The sequence below is a fragment of the Centropristis striata genome, chromosome 4 (genome assembly GCF_030273125.1).
Source record: "Centropristis striata isolate RG_2023a ecotype Rhode Island chromosome 4, C.striata_1.0, whole genome shotgun sequence".
Taxonomy (NCBI): domain Eukaryota; kingdom Metazoa; phylum Chordata; class Actinopteri; order Perciformes; family Serranidae; genus Centropristis; species Centropristis striata.
Window position 1 is genome coordinate 32,451,855 of NC_081520.1, and position 26,447 is coordinate 32,478,301.

The window sequence follows — 26,447 nt, forward strand, 5'->3', positions numbered from 1 at the left end:
AGAATGAAATATTTAATGTCTTAATTTATTGAATTTCTTCTAATTATATGTGTAATGGATCTACACAATGTGTTATTTCCACTTTTTGAATTGAATTACTGACATTAATCAACTTTTCTATGATATTCTAATTTATTGAGCTGCACCTGTATGTGAAGGTCTTTTCCCTCATTGTTCTATCGTTGTGGAGACATAAGGTTATAGAGTTTGGTCAAACAACACACACGGTGTCTATAAATACCTTGTTCTTTGAGCCAGCCCCTCTCTTGGATGAAACCCATGAAGGGAGCGATTCCTGTCCCAGGTCCGACCATGATCACGGGGTTTGTGGCTTTGAAGGGCAGACGGAACTGAGACTTGCGGATGTACATGGGGACGGTGGACTTGTGGCCGTTGTCACTGACCAGTTTGTTCTTCAGCCAGTTGGTGGCGACTCCTTTGTTGATGCGGTCGGTCGAGGTCTTGTACTCCACCACCACGGCACAGATGTGAATGCTGTTGGGGTGAACCTAACAAAAGAGAGAAGAGTTACAAACTGACCTCTACTTTAGTTCTCAGATCTGACCAACATTTTTGTGCATCTTTGCTGCAAAAACCCAAACCAAAGACCATTTCTAAACAATTAAAGCTGGGGTGAGCAGTTTTGTGTAATTGGACAAAAGTAAACCTCCTCTTTGCTCTCTTTTCAGGCTTTAGAAAATCTAGCCAGTGGCAGAAGACTGATTAATGATTGTGCATTTCAGAGAGGTTGATGTTCCTTTTGGCTGTTCCAGAGTAGGCCTGTCACGATAATTACTATATCCACATCGTTCGATATATAAAAAATTGACACGATAGTTTTTTTCTGGACTCAATATATTGACTTTTTGTGCTTTTTTGTGTTGTGTTTAAAGTAATAGTGCAAATGTTACAAATTGCCAAAAACATAAAAATAAAACTATATTTCCCAAGCAGCCATTCCAGCTATTCATATGTTATTTTAATAATAGATTAATATAATACACAATGATTATCTCATTGCAATTTTTTGTTAACAGAGCCTGAAAGTCTATTTTATTTGTTTTGGTTGTAGTTTATTTATTCATGTTTTATTTATCTAGGATATATATATATATATATATATATATATATATATATATATATATATATATATATATATATATATATATTTATTTATTTATTTATTATTATTTATTTATTTCCCCCCCCCCCACATTTCAATTCCAATTTTTTTATTTTCTTGAGATTTAAAATTGTATTGCTGTGAAAAAGGATGTACTTATTATGCTCTAATGTCATTATAAAACTAAAATATGATACGATACTATTGTTTATCGTGAGTTTCTGGGAAAATATATCACCCGAAAAAATGTGTTATTGTGACAGGCCTATTCTAGAGATGCGGACACACTTGCATGTCACTTCAGATGGCAAAAGCTTGATTATGCAGAAAAAGTTGCTATTTCATCATTGGCGACAACTGCAAAGCAGCCCAAAAAAAGGTCAGAGCCCCGATGCTCTGGAACAACCTCCCCGAGGAAATCTGGTCAACTGAGTCAGTGATCTCGTTTAAGTCTCGGAGATAGTCTTTCCTGATTTTACCTGAATTTTAACTTCCCTTGAAATGTCTTGTAATTGCACAGAATGTTGTCATTTTCTAACATTATTTTTATCTGTTGTTCTATGTCTTTGTAAAGCACTTTGTAACATGTGTTTTGAAAAGTGCTCTACAACTTAAGGTTATTACGATAATTACCATTTCTCAAAAACTAAACAAATAAAAAGTGAAGAGTCTGACAATAAATAAACATGTCAATATCGGTGAAGCCAGAGATGGAGAGAAAATGTCGATAATAGTTTAGCCTTCTGCTAAATAAAGACCAAGACTGCGGCTAATTTAAGTTCATGTTTACAGGTGCATCTCAATAAATTAGAATATCATAGAAAAGTTTATTTATGTCAGTAATTCAATTCCAAAAGTGGAAATAACAGATTAATAGATTTATAGATTAATTACACACAAAATGAAGCTTGAAATTACAGTCTGTCATCTCATGATTGAAATTAATTAAATTAAACTGCAGGATGGATTTTTACAATTTTTTTTTTGCCTTTTCCAGAAAACTGCCTACCTGAGCTCTAAGTGTGTGCAAAAGTTAAAAGCACACGACTCGAGAAAAAAATAGATACAGCATAGTATCGTGATATTTTGCTTGGCAATATTATATCAATTCAAGGCTGCCAAGTATCGATACTTAGCATTCATTTGGCAGCAGAATTTAAGCCGGGGTTTTATTCCAGAGGCGGTAGCGGGCTCACATTCAGGAATATACTGGAGATACTGGTATCATGTGAAACTAGAAGATCTAAGGAATCTATAGGCACCATGTCAGGATATGGTGCTGGTAAGTTATTTAAATAACGCTGCAAACTTGTTGTCGTCCATACATGTTTGATATCAGTTCAGTTTGACTGAATACTTTGTTGGTCAGTCTGTGGGTTTGACTCTCATTGTGGGGAAATAAAAAGACAAGATGAATAGACTGAGAATGTTCTCTTATTTGACAAAACAATTCTTGATTGAATCTAATTTTTGGACACAAAATGCAGTTAAACAGTTAAATCGCAATATATTGTATCACAATACTCGTATCGCAAAATGCTTAAAATCACAACATCATCGTATCATGACTCAAGTATCGGGATAAAATCGTATCGTGGGGCTTCTGGAGATTCACACCTCTAGGAATTACCTTTGAGGAGGAAGCGATGGAATAATAGCGAGCCTGCAGACGAGGCAGCAGCTCACACAGGTGGTCGATGGGAGGCCTCAGAGAAGGCATGTCCTCCAGGATGGCGAGGATGTTTCTCGAGGCATCCAGCACCCAACTCTGGTAGAGCGCCTGCAGAGAAGCAGCAAACAACAAAAAAGACTAACATGAAGTAAAAGAGGTAGAAAAGGCTTGGAGAAAAGGGCATGTTTTAGCAGCAGGCTCTGACCTTGCCCTCAGGTGAGGAAGAAGCCATCTTGCGCATATTCTCCTGGTCTTTGGGGTCCGAGGCGTACTGAGCCAGCTCGTACAGGACGTTAGTGCGAGGAGGGTGTGTGATGTCCAGGTAGTGAGTGAGGGCCGTGCGGTAGGTGGTGGGGCAGGGGAAAGGATGCTTCTTGTTGGACTCCTCTGAAAAATAAATGAAATCAGTATCAAGGGGCGAAATATAACACCAACACTACAAATCAACCACAATCTGAACTCATTTTAACCGCTTTTCATTCTTCATTTGTTAATAATTTTGGCTGTGTTCATGCATTTGCCATGAATTTCGGCAAGATTGTGTATTTTTATTTGCTCTTTTTATTTCCAGCTCAGCTCCTGCAGCAAGGCTAAAATGCACAGCGTACAAACAATAGTTACACTCTTATGGTTGAGCGTGTAAAATGCGCAATTGAAACCCATTCAAATCTCACTTAACTTAGAGCACAAGACATGCATTTTAATCAATTCTGGTGTCAATCTGGGCTTTGGCCTTGGAATTGATCATTTTTACTACTTTCCACCAGATTGCGGCATTTTTACAGGCAATGAGGGTTAATCTCTGAAGTAAATTGTTTCTTCTTCTACTTATATCTATCTTTATCTATATATCTATATATCTATCTATCTTTCTGTCATCTTGACCATCAGATTGCAATTATTTTGTATTTTAACAATGTTTAACACATGCATGTTGTATTACTACACAGTATATCTGTTGAAAAAACATCCTTAAATGTTTGTAACAAATAGTCATTTTAAGCCTGAAGTATTCATTTAATTAGTTATTCTGGCATGCCTCCACACTTAACAGAGAATCTGAATATTAAATCCTGAAAAAAAAAAAAAAAAAAAATTATACTGGAGAAGTTGTGTGAGAGTTTGAAACGGTGTTTTGCTGTTGTTAAACCTGGCCTCCATATACATCATTTCATTTAGGATCTACAGTCATGGAAAAAATTATTAGATCATTGTTTTCTTCAAATTCTTGTTCATTTTAATGCCTGGTACGACTAAATGTACATTTGTTTGGACAAATATAATGATGACAAAAATAGCTAATGAAAGTATAATTTAAGAGCTGATATCTAGCCATTTTCCATGGTTTTCTTGATACTTACCAAAATCCTTATCAAGAAAACCATGGAAAATGGCTAGATATCAGCTCTTAAATTAAACTCTTATCAGCTGTTTTTGTTGTTATTATATTTGTCCAAACAAATGTACCTTTAGTTGTACCAGGCATTAAAATGAACAGGAAAGCATGGAGATAACAAGGGCAGTCTAATATTATTTTCATGACTGTAATACGTTTTGTCCATTTTCGGATTCTCCATTCACTGAGTAAAAAGCAGAAATGTTTTCTACGTGAATTGGAGGTAATATGCAGTGAGTATTTCAAGTGTCAAATATTCCTTTGTGTCATATATAACTGGAGGTCACAAAATACACGTGTGCACAGTAAAATGACCTCAGATTGTGTAGCAAAACCTTTGGAACTCACAGTCCTCAATAACTAAACTGCAGCTGCCTGAACTACCACCTATTCTACTTCAAATGATATCTGTTGACCTTCATGAGGACAGGAAACTCATTTAATGTCAGACAGAAGTCAACACCTTATATTACAGCAATAACATTAATTTGCAGCAATATAACAATATTTGTCTCCATTAAGTGAGCCTGGTCTAGACCTCAAGGGAGGTTTTCGTGACAGGGTTTCATGGACGAGCTAGTAAAGTCAACGTGCTTCGGGCTTTCAATGCCGTACCATCAAGGTTGTTAAGAGAGATAACCAGATCAAGGTCCACTCCAAGGACTTGTCCAAGCTTGTTCACCAACGCAGAGTCATTGGTGGGGAAAACGGCAACGTGGTCTCCTGACTCATATCTGAAATCACAGACAAATTCAGACTTTGACCTGCATACATAAAGCCTTAAAACAGAAAATGAATCATACGTTTATCATCAAGTCATACGGCATTATTCAGCACTATGGGTAAACTATGGATGAACTATGGATAAATACAACCCGTCTCACCTGATCTTGGAGCCTGTTATGTCTAGTTCCAAGTGCATAAGATGTCTATCACCGGCTTTGTTGAGTTTGCGGTTGACAGTGACTGGAGCCAGGAAAGGGTTTTTCGAATCAAAGGGCCTATAAATAAAAGAGCGACACTTAAATGTAAAAATGCAATAACAAAAAAGAGTTCAACATAGCAACAAAAGGGATGAAAAAGTGTAATTACCAAGATCCATCACTCTATAAATAAATAAATTATGAATGTTTGATTTAAAAAAGGCTGCAGAAATATGTTTACAATGTCCACTAGGGGGCAGAAAGCTTCATTTTTGTGAGGTGACCTTTGGTAGACAGGTTGTTATAAATGCAGGTGAAATGTGAGCAATGACTGAGCAGACAGGTCTTTTACCCTTATGCCCTCCTCAAATTTACTACCCTCTCGTGTCCCTCGTGGCCATAAAAGGCCATGCACACTAAAACTGCTATTAAATCACCATACATCAATATTTTTTTGAGATTTCTTTTTTCATAAATCTCTTAAACTTCAGACTTGTTCAAAACTACCAAACATTAAATCATTTTCAGAATTTTAACCCTTAATATGCCATTTTATACATTTGAATTATTCCATAATTTATTTTTAAGAAACACAAAAAATGAATTATTTAATGGCAGTGAGATTAAAAAATGTGGTTTGAATGGAAGTCTATGAGGCATTTTTGGCCACAAGGGTCACCAGAGGGGGTATCTAGCACTACATAAAAATACTAATGCAATCAAATCAATTTTTTTGCTAATCTTTGATAAATCCAAGACTCTAATCACCACCAGAACCCCAGCTCCCTACTATTTATTTTATGGGGGGAAAAATCATCTTCCGTCTTTTTTTTGGATACATTTTGGAAAAATTAAAGTATATAAACTGACATATAAAGAGTTAAAATTCTGAAAATGATTTAATGTTTGAACAAGTCTGTAGTCATTTAAGAGATCTATGAAAACAAATCTGAAAAAAATATTGATATATGGTGATTTAATAGCAGTTTTAGTGTGCATGGCCTTTTTTGGCCATGAGGGTCACGAGAGGGTAGTAAATGCACCAATGGTGTATAAAAGACATGTAAGGGTAAATGACAATAGATTTTAAAAAATGAACTAAAAACAAAATGTTCCTGCAAAAATTCATGCCTCAAGCTGTTACACAGCCAAAATGGTCAACAAATGACAAAAAAAGACAGAAAAATGGCCTAAAATTCCTGAGGAGGATATCAGGGTTAATGATGAATGAGTTCTGGCAGCATGGAGCGTCTTTGCTGCAGTACTTACGGCTTCTGAACCTCAAAACTCTTCAGGCGGCCGATTTCTCCTGAGAACACTTTGTTCATGTTGATGTCAGTGTGTTCCTTCAGCTCGTACTGCCGTATACTGTGAGGGAAAACAACCTGAAGTTAACCCACTTAGACACTATACACAAACATTGAAAGTCTTTAAAGCAGTTCATAGTGAAATTAAATAAAAAATGATGTAAAGATGACACTATTTTAAAGTTTGATATAGAGTCATGGAAAAAAATATTAGTTTAAAATATTTGTTTCCTTCATTCCTTCCCGTTTCCTTCCATTCATTTTAATGTCCGGTACAACTAAAGGTACATTTGTTTGGACAAATATAATGATAACAAAAATAGCTCATTAGATTTTAATTGAAGAGCTGATATCTAGACATTTTCCATGGTTTTCTTGGTCATAACCAAAATCATTATCAAGAAAACCATGGAAAATGTCTAGATATCAGCTCTTAAATTAAACTCTTATGAGCTATTTTTGTTCTTATCATTATATTTGTACAAACAAATGACTGTAGGTTAAATAACACAAATGTTACTTGCATTTGTTCATTGCACATACAGACGGGTGGAGCTTTATCATAAATCTGATATTCCCTGATTCAGTATTATATAAGACTTTGGGTGGAGCATGATGTTAAAGGTAGTCCATGTGACGCTGCACAGTGAGTCACATTTGGTAATCAATGCGTGGTGGTCAACTTGTAACTAGAGTCTGATTATTTTCCTGTTTAAAGCTCAACCACATTACTCAGGGACCTTTGAACTGTTGAGCTCATCACTTGACATTAGAATATCACTTCACCCATAACCCTTTATCAGGCGAAGAACTATATTTGGTTTCAGTGGATATCTAAATGAGGTCCCCATGTCTCTGTTTGGTCGTAGAACCACATGGACTTGTACGAGGAGAACTGGACTATGACGGCATATTAGGGCCAAGTATGAATAAAAATAAAAATCCAAAAAGGGGGGGGGGGGGGTTGCAAATTTACTAGATTAAAGTGCCCAATCCACATGAAAAAAAATTGCCGATTTAAGAGATTTAAAGTGGCAAATCTGCGTGAAAAAGTCGCAAATTTACGAGAAAAAAGTGGGGAAAAAGCAACTTTTTTCTCGCAGTTTCAGCACTTTAATTCTCATAAATCTGCAATTTTTTTCTGGTAGATTAGACACCATAATCCCGTAATTTTTTTCCTCAAAATATTAACCCCTCTCCCGGGTCCGTATGTTTTTTTTTTTGTTTTTTTACACATTCTGGCAGTATGTAATATCCTTCAATATTCTCCAGGATAGATTTTTACGTCCTGTCGTGCAATCATTTACACCTCTGTATACATATCTACACTTATCCTTATGCAAATACACTACACTCGGACCTGTTTTACATTCAGTTTATTCATTCAACTACCATTTTATCTTTAGTCTGTCCGTTTAGTCTGTTTTTACCAGTTTGATCTTCTTGCTCTTTCTTATGCATATTTAATGAGCATTGTTGGAGATTTGAATTTGCAAAAACAAATACAATTAATACACCTAAAAATAAAGTATGTGGAAAACGTACTTGGGGATTTGCAGCGAACCTGAAAACATGACTGCCTTATCTTGCTAAAACATAGGTCCAGTGTCAAAACTACTTTTCAGAATATACAGTCATGAAAAAAAATAATCATTGTTTTCTTCAATTTCTTGTTAATTTTAATGCCTGGTTCAACTAAAGTTACATTTGTTTTGACAAATATAATGATAACAACAATATCTGATAAGAGCTTAATTTAAGAGCTGATATCTAGACATTTTCCATGGTTTTCTTGATAATTATTTGGGGTTTTGGCAAGAAAATCATGGAAAATAGCTAGATATTAGCTCTTAAATGAATTTGGTCTAATAATTTTTTCCATGACTGTACATCACTTAACCTAAACTTCAGATTACTTCACATAAGATACATATTAACTTAGGGTTAATACGATTGCAAGCTTTTCCCTAAAAAACCTGAAATGATAGAACAACAAAAACACGAAATAAGGTGAAATTGTCTGTAAACACACCTTGATTCATCTCCTAAGGCTTCAACTCCAAAGTGCTCACAGACGGCCGGCCAGAACTGCTCTCTCCATGAAACAAAGTCCTCTTCCAGACTGAAAGACAAAACCAGGACAGTCAGCTAAGGAAGATGTTGGATTTCACCCGTATTCAATAAATAAATAAAAATATTATTATTATTTTTTTTTTTTTACAATAACCCTGCACATTATCCTAAATACTTAACAAAAACCACTCAAAAATGATTGTCTGTCTTTTGAAAATAAGCTGTCTCGCCATAATATGTATGCAGTGGTGGAAAAAGTATTCAGATCCCTTACTTTATTACTAATACCACACTGTGAGATTACTCCACTACAAGTAAAAGTCCTGCATTCAAAACTTACTGAAGTAAAAGTACAAAAGTATCAGCATCAAAATGTACTGAAAGTATCAACAGTAAAAAATACTCGTCATGCAGAATGGACCCGCTCACATCGTTTTATATATTCTAAATATATTATAACATAATTTGTATTGATACATTTATACAAGCAGAGTTTTAATTTGGTCATTTTAACTACTTAATAAACGGTTATGAGGTTTAATTTTTTTTTAAATGTCTCATGACTTTAAGTTGATCATGTTTTCTTGTTAAATCTCGACCTGTAAAGTAACTAAAGCTGTCAGCTAAATGTAGTGGAGTAAAAAGTGCAATATTTGCCTCAAAATGTAGTGGAGTAGAAGTATAAAGTTACAACAAGGAAATATTCAAGCAAAGTACAAGTGCCTCAAAATTGTACTTAAGTACAGTACTTGAGGAAATGTACTTAGTTACTTTGCACCTCTGTATGTATGTGATGCAGTTTACATACTGAAGATTGTTTTGATTATTGGGTGAAATATGTAAACTGTCAATTAAGCTTTGAAATAACTTGTGGAAAATGTTGACAGCTTGGCTTGTGGGTGGCTTGAGAGCAGAGTGGCTTCACACGGTGCTCAAAATGTAAAGAGGGCATGATTGTGTTCAGTTTAAGTAGACAGTAGAGTGTAAGATTTCTTGTGCACAAAAGAAGTTGACATGCTGGTTTGGCTGCTTACCATGTGCTTGCAGGATCACCGATTGTGGTCTGCATTGTTATCTGTGCTGCACTGAATACCTCTCCACTCCGAGAAATGTTTAGTCATCTATTTTTCCCCAGTCTCAGGTAATTAAGAGGTCACTTACTTGCCATCATCGTCTCCTAAACCGAGGTCAAAGATGCGATTGGCCCCGAGTTCTTCCAGCCTTTTATCAACATATTTTCCCATTGCATTGTAGTGCTCATAAGTCTTGTTTCCCAAAGCAAACACCTGAAGACAGAACAGAGAGAGAGAGACCATTTGTTTGTTTGTTGCCTTGGCTTTATCTTGAACCAAACATGAAGTTAAGCTACATGATTAATTTAAAGTTATTGTTCACAATTACGGTAATCTAAAAATGTCACAGATTAACAATTAACATATGCATATCGTTTTGGTGCAAACGTGTATCAAATTTTGTCATCTGGACATTTTTTCTACTAAAATAAAAAATGTATAAAGCGCCATCCTGTCTTACAAGAGACCCTGAGAAATCCCTCACGGACTGTAATGTATCTAACACAGAGCAGAGACAATAGATGAAATGCAGGAAGAAGGACGTGACTTTGCCCAAGAATTTAACTAGATTTCCCACAGTCTAGTTCTTCACTCAAACGAGGCCAGGGGCTCGGCACCCCAACAATGACACAATGACACACACGCACAGACGCACCAGACAACACAAAGCCCTTTCTTTTGAGGCGCGTTCAAAGGCCGACGCAGCTTATGCTACTGAAGCCTGTGTGCTGTACGTCAGCAGGACAGAGTGGCAGGATAACTGACATAGATAGCGTGACTCACAACATTAACAGGCTGTAAAGCAGCAAAAGTGAACATTTTCATTTATATGTACAGTCATGGAAAAAATATATTACACCACACTTTTTCTTCAATTTCTTGTTCATTTAAATGCCTGGTAGAACTAAAAGGTACATTTGTTTGGACAAATATAATGATAGTAACAAAATAGCTGATAAGATGTATTTTATTCAATCTTGGTGTCAATCTGGGCTTTTGCCTTGGAATTTATTATTTTTACTACTTTCCACCAGATTGAGTCATTTTTTACAGGCCCTGATGGTTAATCTCTGAAGTAAATGGTTTTCTTCTTCTACTTTTCTAGATCTGTCATTTTGAGCATCAGATTACAATTATGTTTGTATTTTAACAATGTTTAACACATGCTTGTTGTATTACTACACAGTATATCTGTTAAAAGCATTCTTAAATGTTTTATTACATTACATTTTAAGCCTGAAGTATACATTTAATTAGTTATTCTGGCATGCCTCCACATTTAGCAGAGAATCTGAATATTAAATCCTGAAAAAAAATGTTGGAAAGTTGGGAATTGGTGAGCATACGACTGGATGAATGAGACTTGAATTAAACTGACGAAGTTGTGTGAGAGTTTGAAACGGTGTTTAGATAGTAACCAAATAATAATAACCAAAATCATTATCAAGAAAACCATGGAAATGTCTAGATATCAGCTCTTAAATTAAACTCTTATCAGCCAGTTTTGTTGTTATCGTTATATCTGTCCAAACAAATGTACCTTTAGTTGTACCAGGCAATAAAATTAACAATAAAGTGAACAATGGTGGTCTAATAATTTTTCCCATGACTGTATGCGACTCATATTCTTTATGGAAATTGCTGGAGTTACACAAAGCCAACCTGTATATCCCAGTGCTCTGGATTTACGTGCAATAATATCTCTAAAGAATACCAAAGGGAAATCATTAGTATTTTTTCAGGGGCTTTGAACATGATGAGTTCATTGATCAATTAACAGACCATTTATCAGCCACTACTTTTTTATGAACTAGAATAGTTACAGTAATGGTTTCTAAATTGAAAGATTTTTTAAATTGAATTAATTCACTTTTATTTTAATTAAATACTTTTTTGGGCTTAAATATTGTTCATTTAAAACTGGAAATACTAGTTTGTTCTGGGTTTAATGACGTCACAGTGGACGATATGGGGATGGGCTTTTTTTCACCATTTTCTGATGTTGTACAAACCAGACATAAATTATGAAATAACTGATGGATTAACTGATCATTTAAATAATAGTGAGCTGCAACCCTGCATGCAACAAAGCAGCATACACACAGGCAGACAGGGTGGAGCAGGACATTTGTCTCATCATTGACAACATCCATATTACTATCAACACCTTTTGTTCTTTGTGTCATGCTAACCTGTTCATGCTGCACTAACACCAACAGAATTCCTAGACTTTATGTTTGCAAAAGCACAAAGACTCACAGTGTAGTTCAGTCCAGAGAGGTCTTCATCATCATTTTCCTGCAGCCAGTCATAGAAGTCCTGGGCGTTATCTGTTGGGTCTCCTTCACCATAGGTGGCCATACAAAATATGGCGAGGGAGTTGTTGATCTCAGACAGACGGGACATCTCCCCCTGGAACATCACAGGCAGAGAAGAAGAGCATTGAACGGCGTATACTTTTTATTCTTTTATTTCCTTTTTAAATCTAATTCAGCTTTTAGACTGATCATTTATTATGATTTTATTGATTTCATTTATTACTATATTTGTGTATCATTTTTATTGTATTTTAATAACTGTACAGCACTTTGGTCAACTGAGGTTGTTTTTAAATGTGCTCCATAAATAAAATTTGACATGACTTGACTCGAGAGAAAACTAGACTTCTGCACCTCCTATGGGCACAGTTTTCAGGCTTTAAAAAATCTTGCACATGACAGGAAACGAGTCATTTCAGAGAAAGTGCATTCCTATTGGTTGTCCTACAAATACAAATACAGATGCACATCTCTACAGATGATGAAAACCAAAATCAAAAGTGGGAAATCCTGCTGAAATAGATGCTATTCCTGCATTGGCAACAACTGTCTAAACAGCAAAGCAACCCAAAATAGAACTTCAAACAGAGAATCTGACAAACACAATAAAGAACAGGTCGGTGTCAGCAAAGTGTTTCAGAGATGGAGGGAAAATGTTGATAGTACTTTAGCTGCTGCTGGCAGCTTCAGGATCACAATCACCATTCAGGCTGACTGGAATGAAGGTTACTGTATGAAGCGTGAGAATATGCCTGTGCTCCTCTGGTGAGAGGTGTTCAGGAAATATATTAGCTATGCCTATAGTCTCTCACAGCAGTGTGAAAGAACACATTCTTGAAAAAAGCCTGAAGTCATAATTTTGTGCATTTTGTATTACTGTGACTGAAACATCATATACAGTCATGGAAAAAAATATTAGACCACCTTTGTTTTCTTCAATGTCTTGTTCATTTTAATGCCTGGTACAACTTAAGGTACATTTGTTTGGACAAATATAACAAAAATAGCTGATAAGAGTTTAATTTACGAGCTGATATCTAGACATTTTCCATGGTTTTCTTGATCATGATTTTGGTTATTATCGAGAAAACCATGAAAAATGTCTAGATATCAGCTCTTAAATTAAACTCTTATCAGCTATTTTTGTTGTTATCATTATATTTGTCCAAACAAATGCAGCTTTAGTTGTACCAGGCATTAAAATGAACAATAAACTGAAGAAAACAAGTTTTTTTTTCCCCCATGATTGTACATTATGATCCGAGCATGTGCTTTCCTCACGTCATTATGGACTCACTTGTCCAGACAGGTATAGAAAATGTGATTAGGATCAGTTAGACTACTCCATGGGATTGCTCGTTGATGCAAGAAAATCAGATTACAACCACTGAGGTGATGACTAAATGACTGCTTTGTCGTAGTAACACACTGACTTCTTCAAGCTTCAAGGGATACTTTTTTTTCACAACACTATCACAAATCATTAACAGTCAGCTGTAGTAAATAATATCCAAAAGAATTTTAATTCTGTGGTTTGTATGTTGTTCCACTGATTACCATTTCATACTCCTCTGGATCAGCAGCCATTCCTTTCATGCCATAGCGCTGAGCGTCTTTGGACAGTCTGTTGGCAAATTCCTCTCCTGTGCCGGTCTGGGAGCCGTAGAACACGATGATGTTCTTGCCCTGGTTACAAAACCAAAGAAAAGTATGATCTTGGTGCACGTAACAGCTTTCTCCCACAACTACAACAAAACAAAAATAAAACATGTGCAAGTAGAACTTCATGAACTTCGCTTCAAAGCAAACACACACAAAGATGAAAAGAAATAAGCGAACATTTCTCCAACATGCAGTTTATCTTTACACAAACAGCTCCATCTGTTCATGTATATGTGAGAATCATGAAATACTTTCCTACTTGCCTACAGCTTTTCCATGATCATCCATAACAAAGAAAACAGACTAAATTAAATGGCACTGAAGTTCTTTTCTGCCACCATCATGGTATCTGAACTATTTGCTGCAAAACCACATGATTTAAAACCAAAGTATTTTTCTCAAGGCTGGCTTCAAAACAGAGAACCATTAAAGTAGAAACAGTGTCTCTGAAACTGCATCCAGTATAATCACATTAGCAGGGGGAGACCATTATAGTCATCTTATTATCATCCATGGAGGAAAAAGAGGAGGGAAACTAAAACACCCAAGGGGCGATCAAAACCTGGTGATCAGATGTATGTCATAATCACCAAACAAAAGAAATTAGAGAGAGAATAAAATTCACTAAAGACAAAAAATGTAAGTTCAAAAGTAAAAGCTATAATAGAAGTTGTAAAATCAACTATTTGCCTTTTAATTTCTTTGATTATAGCTTTCACAGTTCCCTCTGCTTCTTTCTCACTGATAGACTTTTGAAGAAACGAAGGAAAGGACACACTTAAATAAGTTACAGTCATGGAAACAATTATGAGACCACCCTCTTCAATTCCTTGCTCATTTCAATGCCTGTTACAACTAAAGGTACATTTGTTTGGACACATAAAATGATAACAAAAATTGCTCATAAGGGTTTTATTTAAGAGCTGATATCTAGACATTTTCCCCAGTTGTCTTGATAATGATTTTGGTTATGATCAAGAAAACCATGAAAAACTGTCTATATATCAGCTATTAAATTCAACTCTTATGAGCAATTTTTGTTGTTATCATTATATTTGTCCAAACAAATGTACATTTAGCTGTACCAGTCATTAAAATGAACAAGAAATTGAAGAAAACAAGGGTGGTCTAATAATTATTTCCATGCCTGTATATTCTCTCTCAAATTCCTTGCAAGTTTTGTTTGATTATATTGACACAAATTGAAACCTCACAATGAAAAAAAAAAAACTGTTTAACATTGACCTGTAGGCCTCAAGGGCTCATTTTAAAACCCTGAGGGATGTTTGGGAACAATGGCAACTAAATTGCTCCTGGAGAGCAAATCAGAAACATGACACTGTCGACACAGAAACACAACTTAAGCAGAAGTAATAGAGAAGGATTAAGCAATAGTTCTCACCGTTTTCTTCATTTTCTCAATGAAGCTGGTCTCTCTTGTGGTGGGTGCTCTGAAAAATAAAAAGATTAAGCCATTTAAGCTTTAATTAACACAAATAGACAACATATCCTTTACCATAATACTGTGATACAAGGAAACTAACTATTTACCAATGACCAAACATATTCAGTGAAAATGTATCGTCCTTACTCACAAAACTGTTAATTATGGTTATACTGTATAATTAAGCTTATACAGTACATTTAAGGTAAATAACTGTTTAAAAAGCTCAACTACTTAATTATCTTCTGGCAACAAGTTAAACAAAAGAAGAGTAAAACAGCTTCTTAAGTCAACATTATCACTGACTACTGATCGGAATAGTAAATTCTGTTGACCATGAAAAAAAAATTGTTTTTAAAAAAATGTTATGCAAGTATTTGTTTTTCATGCATGTGAAGAGTTTTGTCTGATGATTTCATTAAGGGTGAACTTGATTATTTTATTACATTTATTTGCCATAATATGATATAATAATTTCCCAAAAAGCAGCAAGTTATTATTTAAATAATCAGCATCTATATAATTGTGTAGCACCAACTCCTTGGCAATGTGGGTAAACTCTGGAGTCATTGCTGGGGTTGTTCAGCAGGGAGTAGCTGAGCAGTGACTCAGCGCCTATTCAACCTTTAGTCATACTAACTATATGTCCAATGTCACGTACTAAGCATCATGCAATTAAAAATGGTAAAGAAGTGGTTGATCATGGTCTTTCAAAATCACAATTCATATTCACCCAGGGAGTAATTAATGGAAAGGAACAGATCAAAAACAACACGTGCAAACATGATCTAAGTAAAAAAAGAGGCACAGGAAGCCAAATCTATTATGAAGCCAAATAAAAGGCAACACCGCTTCATTCAGCATCAAAGGTCCAAGTGGACAGCTGCAGTTCTGTCTGCACTGAAAAAGGAATAAAAGCTACATGTGAAGTACAAGCAGATGACTGATGAGTATGTGCTCAAATTTTCCACATTCAAAAGAAACAAGGCTGAAGAATAGCCATAATAGCTTCAAGTAATAGAAAAAAAAATATATCGATTTGCAAAATGTGACCTCTAACACGCTTAATCAAGCAATTTACAACCTAACAGGACTCTTCCACAGAACAGCGGCGTGCAGAGTGCAGGCATGTGGGACTGATGCCCAACATGCCATAAAAACAGGCCCTCCATGGTTAATAGGGTCCGCACTCTGGAGAGAAGTGTAAATTCCTGATTGAAATTTAAAACAAGCCTTTGCCCTCAAGCTGAAGCATTCCTGACAGCTTTAGCAGGATCCATCTGAACGGTTATAAGCTGAGGCCGTTTGCCTTACCAGCCCTACTGTCACTCAGCGTTACGCATTAGGAAAATCGCCAGAGCTCAAACTCTCTAGTATCTGAATACTATGCCAACTCATGCAAACTACAGCATCTTGAGCATGTGTAATGTTAAAAAAAAAAAGCGCACCACATCTGTGTAAGAAACTAATATTTGAATGATATTCTGAGACACTTTTCATATTGAAATGGATCAACTGGATCATTAATAATGGCCCAATCAGAAACAGTTGAGTAACTAGTTGGGTTTCATCATTTAATCACCAGAGTACAAAGAAGAGCTGCAATGATTAGATTGATACAATTTTTGATAATCACTTCATTGTTAAACGTCAGTTTTAAGCCTCTCCGATAAAGATTTTAACTTATCTCTGTTTTATATCATGTTAAACAGAATCTCTTTGGGGATTGGGCTGACAAAACAAAACAATTTTTTCGTCAGTGACTGGGAAGAATATATTGGAAAAATCATAGTTGAAGACACTGCTCTTTGTTGTAGTTGCAGCCTGAAAATTGTGCAACAATATTCAAAATAGACAGAGTTGTGTTTGCATATCATGAGTTTTCCGAAAACAGGAACAAAGTAACGTGCTGATACTGCCAGTTCGAGTCTGATAACATGCAGATGACCTCATGATGTTGAGCACCATTTCCTTCCTGCTATGGCTCGAGTCCCACATGAAAACAAACCTGTGCATGTTGGCGTTTAGTCATAGTTTAAACAGTTTACAGTTTGGTCCAAATAGCTCAGAGCTCATCATCAATACATACTGTCAGAATTAACTTTCCATTCATTCATCCATCCAGGAACTAAACCTTTTCAAACAAGCACACTGAAACGGTTTAGTCTTCATCTGTAACACTGATCTTATGATGCAACAATAAATGCTTTCCATTTGACAATATGATTGATCATTTCAAAAACCTGAATGAAAATAAACAAAGCTGGAACACAATGATGGCTAACATGGGAACGGAACAGTGCTCAAGGAGCTTGTGGAAAAGGGGGATACAAAAAAAACAAGATGAGTAATCAAATTGTGTTTGTAGTGAAACAGATTTTATGACCATCTCTTACATAACCTACTGGGAACATTGTATGGCTTTTGAAACCACTATGCTGCCAGTCTATGCTAGAAACAAGCAAATTACACTTTGTATGGAGCTTACTTTGGAAAAAGCCAACAAGTTCAACACTTACAAATTAATTACAAAACGTCATTCTAAAACTTAAAGGCCCACATGTGCTGTCAAACTAAACATTAATATTAAACAATAGCTGGTGGCAAAGGTTATAGACCATTTCAATCATGTATTGTTTTAAAAAAAATGTCTTGTGGCTTACAAGGACGCACACATCAAACAGTTTACTGACCTCTCAGCAGCATCTATCCTGTCCTCTGGCAGGGAGAAGACACAGCCCATGGCATGCAGCCCTGTAGCTCACCACTGCCACTAGCACCACTGGCTAGGCCACACCGGGAACCGCCACGATCAAAATCAAAAGCAGGACGTCAACACTCCACAAACCACAGGATGGGAAAATAAAACCAATCCAGAAAGGCAGCCGCACACATGTAGGTTTGGAAGAGCTGCCTGCTTTCACCTTAGAAGGTCTAACACGATCTGAACTCTGCCTCTTCCTGTGCTGCTCTCTAGAAACCAGCAGCGTCTGTTCCACACACAACTCTACACACACACGCACGCACACACACAGCATACAAGCCCCTGTCAGTGTCTGGCAACCGCCGAGGACACAATGGTGGGAAACTGACTTTCCCAAAATGTAGCCGAGCTGCAGACCCACACTTTTGACTCACACAAACACACACTGAACCACTCTCGGGGCTGAAAATGCCTTCCTCCTCATCCCCGCCCCTTTTCCTCTCCGGTCTGAAAGGTGTTGGGAACGAAAAAGTCTACAAGATCCATTCTGAGAATTTGGCTGGTTGTCAGAGCAACTCCTCGGTGGACCATTGAAGGAGGGGGGAAAGCTGTGAATGGTAGTTTTTTTCTGAAGTATCCCCTGCCCCCATCTCACTGGAGGAGAGAGGGGAATGTCATTGCTATGGCAACCTCATTTATCATAAAAGGATTCCATTTGTGACATGGCCTTTCTCCAATGGCAGAGCAGCTCAGCCCACACACACACACACACACACACACACACAAAAAGAAAAACAGGGGAGTGGGGAAAGAAGAATGAAAAAAAAGTAACTCAGGGCAAAGAAAGGGTTGCTTGTCTTTTGCCTCAACTTTCCACCTTTGGAGAGGACTCACAAAAGTAGCTTGGCTCGCCCTCCTCATTTGCTCTCCAGGGAACTTTCAAAATGGGTTCAGGGCCAAAAACAAAAGCACAGGAAAGACATGGAAGACTACGCCCCCTTCATAACAGTTAGGTAATCACTGCTCCCTTAAAGGGGAGGGGAGACCAGCTCTATGTTCCCTTCCTGTATTCCCGCCCTCCACAGATGCACACTCTTCCCAGAGCAAAACATGCTCTACAGGGGTCTTTCCCCTCTTTAAGCCAACCTCCTGTTTTCACACAAATGGTCAGGATCTCCTCCACTCTGCCTCCAACACTGTCTCCATTCACAACACCACGCAAGACCTCAGCCACACAGCGAGCAAGGCAGCCGCTGGCCCGAGGCTTTTTACTCTGGTGACCAAAGAAATTGTGTTGTGGGTGGGAGGGACTTAAAAAGTGGCCAGTGGAAGAGGAGTCCACTGAAAATAAGACAAGCCTCCATCACTCCACTGACATGTAGGACTATTGTGATCGGACAGGTTCTTCTGTTTCAGCTCATGAGACCATATCTGTTGCTTTCAAAAGCAAGATGATGACAGAGAGCTGCCAATAATGGCTCTCTTGATTTATAACAGAGACTCTTGCCCAAACATTCAGGAACAGCACCATGCTATGGAGTCAAGAAGACATATCGGCTATACTGTAGAAATACAACTTCCAGGTCTGTCATGTGATACCACAGGGCCAAAAAATGCTTTTTTGGGAAAGAGACATCAGTAAATCAGCAGATAATTCTTTTGCAGGTACATTAACCTTTCAGTTCAAATGGTTTAAATGTCTTTTAAATCTTTACTTTCATAAAGTTCACTAGTTGCCTAATCTACAGTTTTCAATTTTTAATTTCCAATTCACAATTTTCTTTCTCAGTTTATGTGAATAAGTCTTAAAGTGAGCAGCTGGGAGGCAGGGCTAAAGAAAACACCAGTGCACTTGCTCTATGGGCCCATAGATGCGGCTTCCATCAACGCTGAGCAACTTTCATAGGAAGGAATGAGGCTCTTCCTGCAATCTTTATATATCCATACTCTCCCCTCAGGCTGCAATTGTGTGTTTGACAGCTCTGGGGGAAAGTTTTGCTGTAGGTTTCATTTCCATCCAGCTACTTGGAGACAGTGTCTAAACCATGTAGCCCAACTACTGGAGTCCCTCAGGGTTGTGGGTCCCCCCTTGTTTTCTCTCCACAGCTATGCAGATGACACTTAACTGCTCCTCTCTTTTCCCTGGTCTGAAATCGATGTGACAGAATGAATCCCTGCTTGTCTGGCTGAAATCTATCTTGATATCGAAACTTTAAAAAAAGCAAAAAACATACCTCCCTTTACAGAAATTACACGTCTTGGACGTCAGCTTTAAAACAAGCTTCTAGCAATCTGTGCAGCAGATAGGTGAAAGATTGTTTCAGGAAACTAAAGACTAACCGACAATTGCATTTTTTCACGAGGAGCCATTCAAATTAAAATGCATGGTTTTAGGTCAAGTCATAACGCCAAACAACAGCACAGCAGTATAAAACGAACAGAGAAAGATAATTAAATAGTTATTTGAATTTGAATCAATTATTTGTTTGACAATTGTCAACTAAACTTTCATGATTGTGACAGCGCTAGTAATGTGGAGAGTCAACAGAGAGAGGGGGCGATAATTTAACAGAGCAATGTAAAGGAGAGAAGAGAGAAACAAAGGTCGCTACTGGTAGAACATTTACAAGCCTTAAGATAAATGTACTCTTGCACACTTCAAGGTCCATATAGTGACAACTGGACACAGCAAAACACAGGCAGACTACTGACTAAAGACACACAAACCTATTCTTTTCCATGCCGAACTGTAAGCCATGTCCTATGACAAAAACATGTTGACTAACAAAGTAGCCTCACGCTTCAACAAAACTCTCCCTTCAGTGATCAATGAAAATATTCCTTCCAGCCACAGAACATGTTTCAGATCAGCATAAGATATTGTACAGCTGGGCGCCCCGGTGGCACACCTGGTAGAGCGCGTACCATAGAGGCACCGTCCTCGTGAGCGGGCGGCCCGGGTTTGAATCCGACTCAGAGCCCTTTCCCGCATGTCTTCCCCTCTGTCTTCCCCTTTCACTCTGTTTCTCACTATCAATAAAGCCTTGAAAATGGCCAAAAAATATCTTTAAAAAAAAAAAAAGATATTATACTGCTTTCGCATAAACTACATTGTGATTAAATCACAGATTGTTGTGAACAATGTTGACTTAAAACTGGTCTGAAAACAAACCCATACTCCAGTATAAAATAAACAGCCTGCTTAAAGGAACACTCCACCGTTTTTTCATATTAAAACATGTTATTCGGGTAAGTAAGACGAGTTGATACAGACCTCTTGCGTCTCAATTCTTCATCACTTCCGCTCCCTCTCACTTCCGCCAGGAGTGATTATATTACTGCGCCGAGTCGAAGTGCTCCCAAGTGCTATTCCGCCATACATTATAGTTATCCTTTTTATCCGCTTCGAAAAGCACCACGTTTTATTTTGTGTCGCCATACTTGGTCGTTTAACTACTCGGGTAGCTGTATTTAAATAGGGAAAACGTGGAGGAGTTTGGTCGCTTCTAACTGTCCATCTGTTTGGGTCCTAATGAATGAACTGGGCTAAGCTAAGTGCTAGCCAAGTAGCTCCGCGCCAGGGTGATTGAGTGCACGCATTGAGACGCAAGAGGTCTGTATCAACTCGTCTTACTTACCCGAATAACATGTTTTAATATGAAAAAACGGTGGAGTGTTCCTTTAAGGGTTTCAACTCGTTTCCTTAAAAAACAGCAACAGCCTTAATGTTTTTCTCCTAAAGATGTAATCAGATCAGAATAGGTATTTATTAATACTGCAAACAGATATAAGGTATACTGTGATGGATACTCACGGTGTGTCGAGCTTCTTGAATTCAGGGATGGGTTCTGGGCTCTTGCGGGACATGTACCAATAAATGACAAGGCCGACAATCAGGGAGAAAAGGAAGAGGTCCAGGTTGCTCAAAAGAGGCTCCTCATCCACCATGGGCTCGGTGGGGGTGGTGGTCTCAGTGTCCATGTCTGTCATGTTGACACTCTACATAGGGACAGAAAGAACAGTGTTAGACCAGTCTATGTAACACTTTAATAGTGCGAAACAGTTACATGATCTGTTGATTATCTGACAGAAATTTAAGTCAAATTTGATGAGCCAACAGTGGGTTTGGAAATGTGTTTTTTTTTTTACTATTCTGCAGACTAAGATTAATCAAAAGCCACCTATAATTTAAAATCAGCACTTCAAAATCTGTTTCAGTTCTACAGTGTCAGTTAGAAATTCCAACTGAAAACAAACTGGGGACTCCGGCATAAAACTGGTTAAAAATGCTGCACATGACAATATGATTACTAACATATGTGAGCAGTATTCTACATGCCATACCATACAATGATGGCTTTTGTGCAAGCGTTATTGGACAATTGGCTCTACATATTATAACATCCAGTGTTTCCCACAGGATTTTAAGAGATTACATTTTTCACAGTCGGGAGATAAGTAATATAGAATCATAACGGTCATCCTACATTGACATTTTTAACATGCTTACCACGAGGACATGGAGTAACCAGCTACTGGGGAAAAATGGGTTGCCAGGTGAGTTTTGGGGTCATGACACATCAGAAAATTTTTTTTCCATAAAAGCCCAAATTCGGTGGCCTCTCGCACATTCTAATGCCATATTCCATTATATACAGTGATCTTAATCATTGCATATTTTAATTAGTTTGCCACCCTGACAGTAAACATGCAAAGAATAAGGGTTCTTGTATGTTTTATTGAAGGCAAATTCTGTTAGCACATCCAAGTGCTCTTATTTTGAAAGCTGCATGTGTTTAGCGACTGGAAGTAATTTAGACAGTTAATAATTAATACGAACAGTGTACAAAGTTACATAGCAATTTGGGATTAACACAACTTTAATTTTTAGCTACCGAGCGGCTTATGCAACAGTGTTTGACTATTTTACAGTAAAAATAGATATAAGGAAGAATAAAGGAAAGGAAAATTTAGAAATAAATTCATGATATACATTTAAGTCCTATTTAATTATAATGCGTTTAATTGAATAATTATATTTATCATCTCTATCAACTTTCATTTAGTTAATCATACATTAATCATCGATTATTTATTACTTATGTATACATTTATTTATACATTTTAACTGGGTCTCCTTACTGTTCTCTTTACTAAGAAACAGCGCCCCCAAAAATCCCGATTGTGGCCGTAAAAAAAAAAAAAAAAAAAAAAATTATATATATATATATATATATATATATATATATATATATATATATATATATATATGACATCACTATATTTTTTATTTAGGACTGAGCTTACTAGCATTATTGTGATGTTACTTTTTCCTGTCCAAGTCGTTTTACTGCCCGGTCTGGAACCGGGGACCTTTCCTCTGCTCATTTATTGGTTGTTGATTGTGTTAGGTCACTGCGACTAGCGATAATATCAGACATGTTTGATATGATCGCAAACCCAAGACGAGGAAAAGACTGATATAAAACAGTGCAGATTAACCTTTTTAAACTTAACGATCAAGATGACAGGAGCGCACTGTGACTCGACTTTCAGTTTTTAGTCTGGGACTGTGAAAATCTTTTGGTGTAAGCCCAGCATTAGACTATGGCGGGCCGCCACAGTCTAGGTAATTAATGGGACACTGACATTCTAACTCAGTGTTTGAGATACTGTACGTGAGGAACTTCTGTTCATGCATCAACAACGGCATCGCTTTTCATGCTGACACGAAAGGACATCATGTTCTGAGCTCTCAAGTTCCAATTTGGTTCAAGGAGTGAAAACAATGACATTAGAAATTCTCCAATTCCTGTAGGCTGGCTAGTTCACAAATAGGACACACCAAGGACACACTCACGCAACAGAGCACTGGCTTGCTCACTACTGGTCATCTGACATATTAATCAAACCACTTCACCTTTAAGCATACAGAGGTACTTCCACGCCAACCCCTGTGATGCTGTTGTATCAAAAACATAACACTGAAAACAGGTCACTATAATTCCTAAATTAAATGTTTCAATTATAGTTTCATAAATCAGCGTAGTGTAAGGGTCCCAAGCTGGCTGTGCCATTCAAGGACAACGCACAGAGTTGTCATGTGTTGTCATGGCTGTACTTAAGGTCATTGTCCTGTTGGAAGGTGAACCCTTTAAACCTGTCGGAGGTTTTTATTGGGATGGTTTTGAGCAGTGCTTGGTTTCCTTCAAACATGAAGCTTAGATCTGAAGCTAAACAGTGTGAGTGTCCTTTAGGTGCTTTTTTGCAAACTCAAGCAGGTTTCCATGCATCTTTCATTGAGGAGAGGCTTCTGTCTGGCCACTCTGCCATAAAGCCTAGATTGTTGGACTGTTGCAGAGATGGCCGTCCTTCTGGAAGTTTCTCTCATCTACATACAGGATCTCTGGAGCTCAGCCAGAGTGACCTTCTGGGTTCTTGGTCAACTCTCTTACCAAGGCCCTTCTCCCTGGATTGCTCAGTTTGGGGGCAAAACATCCAAACATCTTCCATTCCAGAATTATGGAGGCCCCTGTGCTCTTCGGGACATTTAATGCAGCAGAAATTTGTTGTAGCCCTCCCCAGGTCTATGCCCCAATGCAATCTTTTCTCTGAGCTCTACAGGCAGCTCCTTCGCCCTTATGGCTTGGATTTTGCTCTGATATGCGTCGTCTGCTGTGAGACCTTATATAGACAGGCGTGTGCCTTTCCAAACAATCAACCAATTGTCCAATCAACTGGCTTTATCAACGGTCGACTCCAGTAAAAGGTGGAGAAACATCTCAAAGATGATCAAGAGAAATAGGAGGCACCTGAACCAAATTTCAAGTGGCATAGCAAAGTGTCCAAATACTTACAGTGCTCAGCATGAATGAGTACACCCCCTTTGAAAAGCAACATTTTAAACAATATCTCAATGAACACAAATAAAATGTCCAAAATGTTGACAAGACCAAGTTAATATAACATCTGTTTATCTCATAACATGAAAGTAAGGTTAATAATATAACTTAGATTACACATTTTTCAGTTTTACTTAAATAAGGGCGATGCAAAAATGAGTACACCCCACAACAAAAACTATTACATCTGGTACTTTGTATGGCCTCCATGATTTTTAATGACAGCACTAAGTCTTCTAGGCATGGAATGAACAAGTTGACAACATTTTGCTCCATTGATATTTTTTCATTCCTCAAGAATGGCCTCTTTTAGAGACTGGATGGAGAGTGATGCTCAACTTGTCTCTTTAGAATTCCCCATAGGTGTTCAATTGGGTTCAGATCAGGAGACATACTTGGCCACTGAATCACTTTCACCCTGTTCTTCTTCAGAAATCCAACAGTGGCCTTCAGATGTGTGTTTAGGGTCATTGTCATGTCGGAAAAGTGCACGACGACCAAGGGCACGGAGTGATGGTAGCATCTTCTCCTTCAGTATAGAGCAATACATCTGTGAATTCATGATGCCATCAATGAAATGCAGCTCCCCGACACCAACAGCACTCATGCAACCCCACATAAGGACACTGCCACCACCATGTTTCACTGTAGGCACCATGCATTTTTCTCTGTAATCCTCACCTTTGCGACTCCACACAGTTTTGAAGCCATCAGTTCCAACAACATTTATCTTGGTCTCATCACCCATGAGTACAGAGTCCCAGTAGTCTTCATCTTTGTCAGCATGGCCCTGGTAAACTCTAGACGGGCTTTTTTGTGCCTGGGCTTTAGGAGAGGCTTCCTTCGTGGACGGCACCCATGCATGCCATTCCTCTGCAGTGTACGGCGTATTGTGTCACCAGAAACAGTCACCCCAGTTTGGCTTTCTAATTCCTTAGATAACTGCAATGAACTTGCATGCTGATTTTCTTGGACCCTTCTCATCAGAAGACGCTGCTGTCGAGGTGTTAACTTCTGCGGACGGTCTGGACATCTCTGTGAGATGGTTGCAGTTCCATCTTTTTTACATTTTTGTACCACTTTTGCTACAGTATTCTTGACTGATAAGTAAAGCTTTGCTTATCTTCTTGTAGCCTTCACCTTTGCGGTGTAAAGAAATTATTTTCCTTCTCAGGTCTTGAGACATGTGGTGCCATTGCTAACAACATGAAATGGGAAGGGGCTTTATTTAAGTAACACCCTTTTATAGTCAACTGTCTGCTGGACACCTGTGTAATGAATAATTAGACTCACCTGGGGTCGATTGTTAAATTAGACATTTGTAGTCTAAAACTTAGCTTTGCTCCCAAGACTTTTAGTGGGGTGTACTCATTTTTGCATCACCCTAATTTGAGTAAAACTGAAAATTATGAATGAAAAGTTATATTATTAACCTTACTTTCATGTTATAAGTTAAACAGATGTTATATTTACTTGGTCTTGTCAACATTTTGGAAATTGTATTTGTGTTCATAGAGATATTGTTTAAAATGTTACTTTTCAAAGGGGGTGTACTCATTTATGCTGAGCACTGTATGTCAAAGTGCCATTTTAATTTTTCCTTTTTAATATATTAGCAAAAATTCTATAATTCTGTTTCCACTTTGTCATTATGGTGTGTTGAGTGTAGATAGATGAGGGGAAACAATAAATTAGACTCTGTTATACTCACTTGTTAAATATACAAAAGTATTATCACATATTTGTTCACTTCTCTGCAAGGAAATGCATAATTTCCCACAGTGCCATACCAATTTGTGGTGCTGTGAATTAAATTGCAGTATGTTGAGGTTCTTATTTTTTATGTCATG

The 26,447-nt window shown here is 37.5% G+C and overlaps 1 protein-coding gene across 3 annotated transcripts in view; it reads right to left on the minus strand.

Moving 5' to 3' along the window:
- The window catches only part of porb (P450 (cytochrome) oxidoreductase b), a 34,961-nt gene that overhangs the window by 5,590 nt on the left and 2,924 nt on the right, over positions 1-26,447 (minus strand). For 2 of the 3 annotated variants that reach the window (XM_059331069.1, XM_059331068.1), the window contains exons 2-13: positions 21,510-21,694; positions 14,950-14,998; positions 13,443-13,571; positions 11,827-11,979; positions 9,656-9,780; positions 8,454-8,543; positions 6,384-6,482; positions 5,076-5,192; positions 4,807-4,925; positions 3,001-3,182; positions 2,754-2,903; positions 242-509 (exon numbers count right to left, since the gene is read on the minus strand). In XM_059331069.1, coding sequence (XP_059187052.1) covers positions 242-509; positions 2,754-2,903; positions 3,001-3,182; positions 4,807-4,925; positions 5,076-5,192; positions 6,384-6,482; positions 8,454-8,543; positions 9,656-9,780; positions 11,827-11,979; positions 13,443-13,571; positions 14,950-14,998; positions 21,510-21,685 — 1,657 coding nt within the window. In that variant the 5' untranslated portion in view covers positions 21,686-21,694. Of the gene's footprint in view, positions 1-241; positions 510-2,753; positions 2,904-3,000; positions 3,183-4,806; positions 4,926-5,075; positions 5,193-6,383; positions 6,483-8,453; positions 8,544-9,655; positions 9,781-11,826; positions 11,980-13,442; positions 13,572-14,949; positions 14,999-17,684; positions 18,016-21,509; positions 21,695-26,447 lie in introns of those variants that run through there. The other variant, XM_059331070.1, reaches the window with a different exon arrangement.